At 33.9% G+C, this 10,841-nt stretch overlaps 1 protein-coding gene across 1 annotated transcript; it reads left to right on the top strand.

The window, feature by feature from the left end:
* The first annotated feature begins 498 nt into the window (after positions 1 to 498).
* LOC107786444 (transcription factor MYB44-like) lies at positions 499 to 2,887 on the top strand. Its single transcript, XM_016607910.2, has 2 exons — positions 499 to 1,435; positions 2,787 to 2,887. The coding sequence occupies exons 1-2, from the start codon at positions 643 to 645 to the stop codon at positions 2,870 to 2,872; spliced, it is 879 nt and encodes a 292-aa protein (XP_016463396.2). The 5' UTR covers positions 499 to 642; the 3' UTR covers positions 2,873 to 2,887.
* Positions 2,888 to 10,841: the final 7,954 nt, after the last annotated feature.

Genomic DNA, 10,841 nt, shown 5'->3' with positions numbered 1-10,841 from the left:
TCATGTTCGAACTAACGAGACCTACTCGTGAGATTCCACTGAATCGTTATTATTATTGTTGTTTTTGATGTTCGAACTAACTTGCATTTACTTTAATTATTTTATCGGGTATTTAATATCTTTTATTAGCACAAATACCAAATAATTTTATTTACCCAAATCTAAAGTTTGAATTTGAAAACTTATGATTTTACTTTCCTTCTACATTTATTGATTTAGTGTGAATACAATTATGTTTATCCTTACAACAACTATTAGTCTTAATTAAATACTCTACTTGAAAGTACTTAAAAACACATCAATTTAGTGTGAACACTGTTAAGTTTTTCCCTACAATCCCGAGATTTTTGTAGTGTGAGTATGATATACAGTTGTCCAAACAGATCGCTCATCATTTGACGCGTGTCCATTCCAGCTGTATATCAGTAACTGTCTATTCCTCTCATCTAACCGATCATACCCGAACCCCTTCTCGTATATATACCCCCATCTCCCCCCACCAAGTCTTTACAAGTAAACGGTGAGGCCCGCCTCCCCACAACCACCCCTACTTTACATATTCTACACCCCTTAGCCGGTAATAGTGACCGGAATCCTCCATTTCCGGTATCTCAAAGCTCGCCGTTGATTGTTTACAATTCGATGGAAGCGATTAAGGAAACGGGTCGGATCAAGGGTCCATGGAGTCCTGAAGAGGATGAGTTATTGCAGAGGCTAGTTGAAGAACATGGGCCAAGAAACTGGTCTATTATAAGTAAATCAATTCCGGGTCGATCCGGAAAATCTTGTAGGCTCCGTTGGTGTAACCAGCTTTCTCCTCAAGTGGAGCACCGCCCTTTTACTGCTGAAGAAGATGAAACTATTCTCAAAGCCCATGCTAAGCTCGGTAATAAATGGGCTACTATAGCCCGTTTTTTATCGGGTCGAACCGATAACGCCATAAAGAACCACTGGAACTCGACGCTTAAGCGAAAGTGTCCTTCCACGTCGGATGATTTGTCATTCGAAACTCCTCAGCAGCCGCTGAAGCGATCGTCCAGTATTGGGCCGGGTACAATATCAATGAATCCGGGTAGTCCGTCTGGATCCGACTTGAGCGATTCGGGTTTTCCTGGGATTGCTCAATCGAATGTTTATCGACCTGCCGCCCGACCCAGTGGAGTTTTACCTCCTTCAGTACCCGACCCACCAACATTTCTGAGTCTTTCTTTACCCGGATCCGGATTCAATGAAGCTACGGGTCGGGTAACCCCACAAGTAGCTGAACCGGATCCCGCACCATCTTCAGCTCCGGGCTTAATGCCCCAGAATCTTCCAGTAATTGAGAATTACAGTTTTGGTCCTTCAATTATGGAGAAACAGTTATTTAGCCCAGAATTTTTGGCAGTTTTGCAAAATATGATACATAAGGAAGTTAAAAATTATACGGAAAAGGGTCAGAAATATCCCTAACGTATTGGAAATGGTTTAAATTTGCCCTTCTTTTACCTATTGGGCCAAAATTGTCCTTAACTTAATTTTTGGGTAAAAAATATCCTTCTTTTTAACAGAACTATGAGATGGCAAATGTGGGTCCTTTAATTAAATAGGTGACACTGATATATTGGTCCACGTGGCATTAGACCCATAAATAACCGATCCATATGGGTTAACCCAAAACCACTAAAAATCAAGTGAGTTCAGCAACAATGGTGGAGCCGATTTCATCAAGCTAGGAAATGATTCGAGTTCAACAATTTCACTACTACACTTGGATTAGTAGATACTGAAGCAATGCTTTAAGCTTAAAAGTCAATCTTCACATCAAGGTATTGAAGCAATGGTTTAAGTTTCAATCAGCTTTAGTCAAGCAAATTAATTAACACAATTAATCTCAACAAAGAAACTCAGCAGTAGAGGATCAACAATGCCCATTCTGAGCTCTCGAATCAGCAACTACTCTCGATTCACCGCCTCCATTCAATAGGTTTTTCCGAATGATTTCAACAAACCTTAATTAGTACTTCAAATTTTTATCAACCCCAGATTCGTTCTTGAGAAAGAAATTGAGAATTTCAACCAACAGACTTCAAATTCAGTATAAACTTCTCAAAGACTGTAAAAGTGATGTTTTAAAACCAAAAATAACTCAAAATCCCAGACTCGAAAGTCGAAACACCCAATTGATGCGGCGACAAATGATCGGGTTCAAAATTCAACTCAAGCTTTCAGATAGTTCAACAATGGCAATTCAAAGTTTTCTGGTACAAATTCAACTTTTCCAACATGTATTGGTATAAATCAATTTATAATGGTTTCCATCCTCAAGAAATGAACAAATTTCAAAATCTTTCCACAAACTTCATATCTATTCGTACCCCGTTCCTTCGATGCTTTGCGTTTTACAACTGACGTCTGAAGCTCTAATTTTTGGTTCAAAACTGATTCAAACAAGCTCCAATCAATTCTATCTCTTAGTTCGACGAAGCTTCTTCATCCTTTAACAATGGTGGATATTTTGCAATCCAGCCCTAACAATCGCCAAACTCTTAAGCAAACAAATCCAACTAGTTGAGGTTATTCATGGGTCGGGTCGAATGCCACATGGACCAATACGTCAGTGCCACCTATTTAATTAAAGGATCCACATTTGCCATCTCATAATTTTGTTAAAAAAGATGGGCATTTTTAACCCAAAAATTAACATTAAGGGCAATTTTGGCCTAATTGATGAAAGAAGGGCAAATTTAAACCATTTCCAATACGTTCGGGACATTTATAATCCTTTTCCGAAAATTATAAGTCAGGGTTTGAGGATAAAGGGGTCACTATGCACACAGAAGCAATAAGGGATGCTTTTGTTAAGCGCATTGGCATTAGCAAGATTGAGTGAACGGAGATATCATAGTCTCAGTCGTTACTCTCTTCGTTCCAATTTATGTGAACTTGTTTGAATGAGCACGAAATTTAAGAAAAAATTAAATTTTTTGAAGTTTGTGGTCTTAAACATGTCAAAAAGGGATCTAGAGTATTTGTGTAGTTATAAAAACTTTTCATTAAGGGTAGAATTGAAAGTTTAAGCTAAATTATTTTCAAATTTAGAAATTCATTCATTCACTTTTGAAACAGATCAAAAAATAATAATTCATATAAAATGTAATGGAGGGAGTTGTTTTTTAGGTAATACTTTTATAGTATTCATCTTGCTTCTGCAAAAAAAAAAAATGATTTTGCAGGGATGTGAAAAAACTGAGCAAAAAATATGTTCATAAGAAAAGAATGTTGAGAATGCTATCCAAAAAAAAAAAAGACCCCTCCAAAAACATGAAAAAAAAATTGAATGTGAATTTTCCATATCCTTTGGCCGAAATTCTTCTTAAAATTGAAAGACTTGAAAAGGATTCAATTTTGTTCATTTTTATTCGGTCATTTTTATGTTTAAGTTTTGTACAATCGTAAAAAAAGGTCACTTAGAGTGTTTGACTTTCATTAATGATTATACTGCTATATCATCCAAAATTAGGCCAAGGTGGAGATTTGTAATATGGCCATTATTTTGTCAAATTGAATCCATCTCACATAAGCATAAGCATCTTTGCAAAGTGTAGACTTTGTTGGCAATATTCTTTGGGACCCAAAAATATTGCATTGTGTGTTGGACATTATTTGCACAAGTTGTATCTCTTCTTTTACACCTAAGAGGTCAAGACTTTTTTGCCTATAAAAGGGAAGGCCATTAGTTCATTTTAGACACACCAACAAGACTTGTCTTCTCCTAGTAAAGCCAATTTAATGATGGCCGTTTATCTGAGTAAGAAGACGATGGCTCCTATTATTGGTGAGCGATCTCCTCTACACCTTATCTTTGGGCGTTTTACTCTCTTTCAGATTCTTGTTTCTTCCTTTCTTCCTTTATTAAGAGTGTTTTGTATGAGAGTTAAGTGTTGGAAAACACTTGTGTGAACCCTTTCTTTGGAGTGATCTTGTGAGGTTATTCTCTTAGGGTATTTGGGATTAATTAGAGTGTTTACTCTAATTTTGTACTCTCTTTTGTACTCTTGTTGTTATAGTAAATTGCTCATCTCCGCTTGTGGACGTAGGTCACTTTGACCGAACCACGTTAAATTTATGTCTTCTTTATCTACTTTAATTGTCGTTGTTATCAACTTCCATTGTCTTTGTTATTGTCATTATACCGTTGTTTGGCTATATTCCGCACTATCCGGGTTCCCGATCCTAACAAATTGGTATCAGAGCCGGATCTAACCGGGTTAGTTTCAATAGCCAAAATGACTCTAACAAAGACCTATGTTGAGAAATTTGACGGAAGTGCAAACTTCGAAATGTGGCAAATAAAGATGGAAGCTATCCTAATTCAGGATGGCTTAGACTTGGCGTTGCAAGGAAAGGAGAAGAAGCTAGATAAAATGACGGACGAGGAGTTTGCCATCATAGACAAAAAGGCAAAAGCAGGTATCATTTTAAATCTCTCAAATGAGGTTTTACGTGAAGTTTCTGTAGAAACCACAACCAAAGGCATGTGAAAAAAATTGAAAACTTTATATATGAAGAGGACGGTGGAAAATAGACTTTACCTGAAGCAAAAGCTCTATACAATTAGTATGGGTGAAGGTACCTCTATTCTCTCTCATCTTGACATCTTTGATTCAATTCTTATGCATTTGAGTAATATAGATGCTGAAATTAAAGATAAGGATCAAGCCGTATTACTGCTTTGTTCTCTACCCCCATCTTTTAAGCATATAAGAGATACTATGCTTTATGCAAAGGATAATATCTCTTATAAGGATATTAAATCTATCTTAAAATCAAAAGAACAGATAGATAGTAATATTACTGGGGAAGCTAGTGGAACTCAAGCGGAAGTTGGCTTATTTGTTAGGGGCAAATCGGACTTCATATCCAGATACAATAATTTAGAGTGTCGCTATTGTCATAAGAAAGATCGCAATATCTCCGAATACTATAAGCCGAAAAGTAAAGAAAAGCATAAAGAAAGGAAAAATGAGCACAAAAATAATGACACTACCGAAGTAAGTGTAGCTGCTGATGAGACTGAGGGAACTATTTTTTTAGCAACTAATAATAGTTTCAAATCTAACAATGAGTGGATTTTAGATTCGGATTGTTCTTATCATATGTGTCACAATCGGTATTTATTTACCACATATGAATCTATTGGAGGTGGAGTTGTCTTGATGGGCAACAATGCTGCCTGCAAAGTTTTTGAAAAAAGTACAATCCAAATCAAAATGCACGATGGTATGGTGAGAATTCTCACTGATGTTAGACATGTTCCTGACTTGAAGAAAAATCTCATCTCTTTGGGCACTCTAGAATCTCTTGGGTGCAAGTACACAGGTGAAGGTGGAGTTCTGAAAGTTTTTCATGGTGCTCTTGTGATCATGAAAGCACACAGATCTGGTTCCTTGTATACTTTATTGGGATCCACTGTTATAGGCCTTACTACAATTTCGGTATCATACAACTTGTCTGATTTTGATGGCATTAAATTTTGACATATGCCCATTGAGGTTTTTGCGGAGAAGGTGGAGCAAATTTACTATATCATCCAAAATTAGGCCAAGGTGAAGATTTGTAATATGACCATTATTTTGTCAAATGGAGTCCATCTCACATAAGCATAAGCATCTTTGCAAAGTGTAGACTTTGTTGGCAATATTCTTTGGGACCCAAAAATATTGCATTGTGTATTGGACATCATTTGCACAAGTTGTATCTCTTCTTTTACACCTAAGAGGTCAAGACTTTTTTTGCCTATAAAAGGGAAGGCCATTAGTTCATTTTAGACACACCAACAAGACTTGTCTTCAATTCTTGTTTCTTCCTTTCTTCCTTTATTAAGAGTGTTTTGTATGAGAGTTAAGTGTTGGGAAGCACTTGTGTGAATCCTTTCTTTGGAGTGATCTTGTGAGGTTATTCTCTTAGGGTATTTAGGATTAATTAGAGTGTTTACTCTAATTTTGTACTCTCTTTTGTACTCTTGTTGTTATAGTAAATTGCTCATCTCCGCTTGTGGACGTAGGTCACTTTGATCGAACCACATTAAATTTGTGTCTTCTTTATCTACTTTAATTGTCGTTGTTATCAATTTCCATTGTCTTTGTTATTATCATTATACCGTTGTTTGGCTATATTCCGCACTACTCGGGTTCCCGATCCTAACAAAGTTAATGCATATTTTGGAATACATTTTTCGGTGGTGACTAAGGGGCCAACGGCCTGGTTGGGTCGAATATGGGCGGGTAAAAAATGAATAATACAAAAACTAATAAATTATCCAATTCGACCCATATTTAATGCGGATAGAAAACGGGTTAATCGGCGAATAATATCCATGTCTTTTTGAAAATGATCACTTTTGGAAGAATTCCTAATCTCCCAAGCTTGAATAACCCCAATTTGAATATTTACAAATGTAAAAGTTAAATCAATTAATTTTCCATTTTTCTAAGCGGATAATATGATTCTTATCCATATTTAATCCGTTTTTAAAAAATACATTATTCAACTAATGAATAACTGTTTTTTTTTAAAATCTTTTTGCCACAACCAGAGGTGACTGACAAATAAAAAGGACAAATGAAAGTGTGAAAATATGTTATGGAGGGAGTATTTAGAGCCCGTTTGAACATAAGAAAATTTTTACTTATTTCGAAATATTTTTACTTTTTTTTCGAAATTAGTGTTTGGCCATAAATTTTTAAATTTTTAATTGAAGATGGATTTTGAAATTTTTCGAAAATTTGAAAAATTCCAAAAGCTGTTTTTATAAAAATTTTACTCATATCACTCACAAAACTTCAAAAACAACCAAAAATTATATTCATGTCCAAACACAACTCTTGTTTTCAAATAACATTTTCACTTGTAAAAAAAATTTATTTTTTTCCGAAATTTTACCATTCTTATGTCCAAACGCCCACTTAGTTTTAGAGTTAGCATTGGACTCTAAAACTAGAATGAAAGATTGGCCGTTATAGCTTGGCAGTCGGTTATGAATGAAAGATTTGTTTGGTTATTCATTAAGTTTTTGACTATTCATTACCCGGTGACCAAGTTCAGTTAGAGGTTTGAAAATGAATCAAATTGGTTCGCTTACAGCTACGGCAGCCTGTTGACAGGAGTTTGGCCAAAGACATGCTCTTTTTGTTAGATATTGACATGAGTTGAGTCACATGAGAGACAAATACAGACACAATGATCATCGTTAAAAATATTAGGGAAGGGTAAGCGAAAATATTAGTATCGATCATGTTTCTAATAAGGCAACTATTATATTCACTAGTTTTGATTAGCCAAACAGTTATTCATCTCTTTTTACTCGTTAATAGATAGATTAGCGAAACAGTTTAAGTTTTTCTTTTGGCAATAATTTTGGACTGGTGTTAGACTCCTGAATAGCAGGGTAGAGGAAAATAGAAGAACAAATGGCCCTTCGTTATAAATCCTGCAAGTGAATTCATCCACTTGCAACGATGGATGTCTTCCATAATAGGTTGCGAAATGGTTCTGTATTCATAACAAATTTTGGATTAGTTCTGTACTCCATAACAAGTTTTTGATTGATTATGTATTCATAACTGGTTTTGGATTGATTTTGTAACAACGAAATATTTCTATAATAGGTTCACTGATGAACCTATTTGGTACAATTGAAAATTGAAGAAATCCTCTCTTACAATATTATTATTCCCTTCTTATGTTAATTTCTAGTTAATTATATAGTTCTTGCCATATTGCTTTTATTTCATTACATGTTATCAGCACGAACCTCTAATCCTTTAATTTTCATTACCATTTTAAGGTTTATTTTCATATATCCTCCAGGTATGTCTTAATACATGTTACATATTTTATATAATTCAAGTTCTTATAGTAGCTGTTATGTCGTCACAGAAAAGAAATTAGTAGACATGAAATAATTACATAGTAATATAATTCATTATTAATATGTATATCAGAAAGCATTTGGTTAGAGATATTGTAGAAATCTGCTACGATTTTTAATTGGTAGAAATACTCGTTAACTCCTCTTAACTGAAGATGACCTTAGTAAGTTTATTTAACCAATTTCTTTTAGATCTATATTCAGATATAATATTAAAACAAAATGATATGTTTCTGTGTAATTGAAATGACTTGATCAAGTGTGTTTATTCATTCAATAAGTATTGGACATGTATATGTTTCTCACATGTCATGAAAATCTAACTTGGCTACTAATATATTGTGTAAACACTTAGAGTTGTCTAGTGAAAAATTTTCTTTTATGTGTTCTATAATATTTGTCAGATACCATCATGATTTATTACAAGTTATTTGCTGCAAATTTAAAGCCTATAAATATATTAATAATTCTGAAGATGGCTCTCTTGTTTAAAGAAGAGAATTTTAAGATTCATTTTATTTGGAAGATGAGAGGATAAATAGTAGTTGGCAGATGTGAATGCTTATTTGTCAATGAAGCATAATAATTTCTTAATCGATTTCTACATGGTTGTTACTACTTTGTTGATGGTTTACCAGTACCTAGAATTTATCAAGCAATAGTTATTTAAAATTAAAAATCTTGCATTAGAAAATATATTTGAACTATATTCAGTTTCATGATATACATGACCGGCAGAAGTAATTATATTCTTATAACTAATTTTGTTTTTGCTTATGACCTTTTGTTTTTGCTTATGACCACAAGAGTGATAATTGATATTTTCATAAATGCTCGGGGGTAAGTCCCCACGACACTCTTGAGAAAAATGCATCGAGTTCAAGTATTGGTGCACCATATTGATGATGATTCTGAAAGAAGACAATATAATTATCGTAGCCATATGAATTGGCGTGGTCGTGGCAAGGAACAAAATAATAATCGTCATCATGATAGTAATTATAAAAAGGAGAACAATAAGGGTTCTCAATATATCCTTCAAAAGGTGAAAGCAATGTTTACCATCAAATTGGTATGGAAAAATAATAAAGCACGTCGTAATGATTATACTCCATTCCTTGAAAAAAATATGACTTGTGATAAACATTTAGAATGCAGACTCATTCCTAAAAGTGAATGTAGCAATATGTGTAAAAGTAATGAATAAAGATGTGCAATGCATGATTCGATACATATCACAACTCACCTCTAAGGAAGGTTTGACAGAAAGAAAGATAATAAATATTACCGTGTGATTACATGAATATGTCATTGGTCGCGTACATGTGGTACGTCAAAAATATGTTGACATGCCTTATAAAAGGTTATTAAAGGCAAAATTCAAGCACGAAATAATTTTGCTTATGATGACTTTGACCATGACAATTTATTATAATATAATTTTCTCCGTGAATGAGACAATCACCATATGAATGGTGTGACAAAAGATCTTATAGTACATGATCAATTAAGAGCTCCAGAAGAACTAATTTGTTACTCCTCGGATGAATAAAATTGTTCATGACATTGATATTGTAGTAAGTCTCAAAAGAAACTTTTTGAATTTAAAATGTATAAGCCAAAGTGGTTGGCATGTATTGAAGAAGTAGAAGATTCTTCAAGAATTCTCTTGTGCTGCTTATTCTCATGATATACGAGTTAAGATTTAGAATTGAACTCGTATATCATGAGAATAAGCAGCACAAGAGAATTCTTGAAGAATCTTCTACTTCTTCAATACATGCCAACCACTTTGGCTTATACATTTTAAATTCAAAAAGTTTCTTTTGAGACTTACTACAATATCAATGTCATGAACAATTTTATTCATCCGAGGAGTAACAAATTATATATATATATATATATCACCTTTTGTTCGTTCTAGAAATCAAGGGATTCAATTCTAAATCTTAACTAATATATCATGAGAATAAGCAGCACAAGATAATTCTTGCTCAAATTGCCATGTGGACCATTTACTATTATATGGTTTTAATAGATGCATCTATTATATGGTCACATGTGTGTATGTTATCAACTTGCAGTTTGATCTTTGGAAGACTACTTGCTCAAATTTAGCACAGTTCCAGAATATAAATTATAATGATTTATCTTGATAATGTTGGTTTAAATCAAAATTGGTTTAGAAGAAATTGTATGCCTCCAATTATAGTTAAACAATTGGTTATGAGAACAAAACTCCCAAAAATAAATTTGGTATGAGATGTATTATTTAATATATAACAGCACTTGTACGCATCTAGCCAACAAGTTATGATAAATTCTCCCTATCACAAATTGGTTGAGGGTCAGGAACCAAATAAATTCCATCTAGAAATATGAATGTGCTATATGATTTATTATTCCACCACAATGCACAAAGATGGATACCCAAAGAAGGTTGGGGGATATATGTTGGTGATCCCAACATTAGGGGAGAGAAAATGAGCAACTGAAAAAGTAATACATAGAATGAATTATTATGAGTACATCTGGATCCTCGTACAAGAAAATGTGAACTTGAAGTTCAAATGATAATTCATTTGTGAAATATTGCAGACATATTTGCTGACCCAAGGCCAAATACTAAATTTCAGCTGTTAATGCTCTAAATAAGAATACAGTCCATGATGGACAAAATCTATGGCACACATAAAGCGCAATAGATCAATCGGTTCCAAAGATAAAACTTCTTGAAGAAGGAGAGGAGCAAATGATCAAAATGGTCATAATAAGGAGGCAAATGCTCTATAAGAGACGACATAACACTTTATAAGACCTCATAGGAGAGTCTCAGGTACCTGAAAATAATGAGATAAGGAGATCTCGGTAAGTTATGTCTTTATTTAGTAATATTTGGAACTGATGTAAAAAGATCATTAATAATATT

This window comes from Nicotiana tabacum, chromosome 15 (assembly GCF_000715075.1).
Source record: "Nicotiana tabacum cultivar K326 chromosome 15, ASM71507v2, whole genome shotgun sequence".
In the NCBI taxonomy this organism is placed as follows: domain Eukaryota; kingdom Viridiplantae; phylum Streptophyta; class Magnoliopsida; order Solanales; family Solanaceae; genus Nicotiana; species Nicotiana tabacum.
Note: the sequence above shows the minus strand (reverse complement) of the source record. Positions and strands in the feature narration are given on the sequence as shown.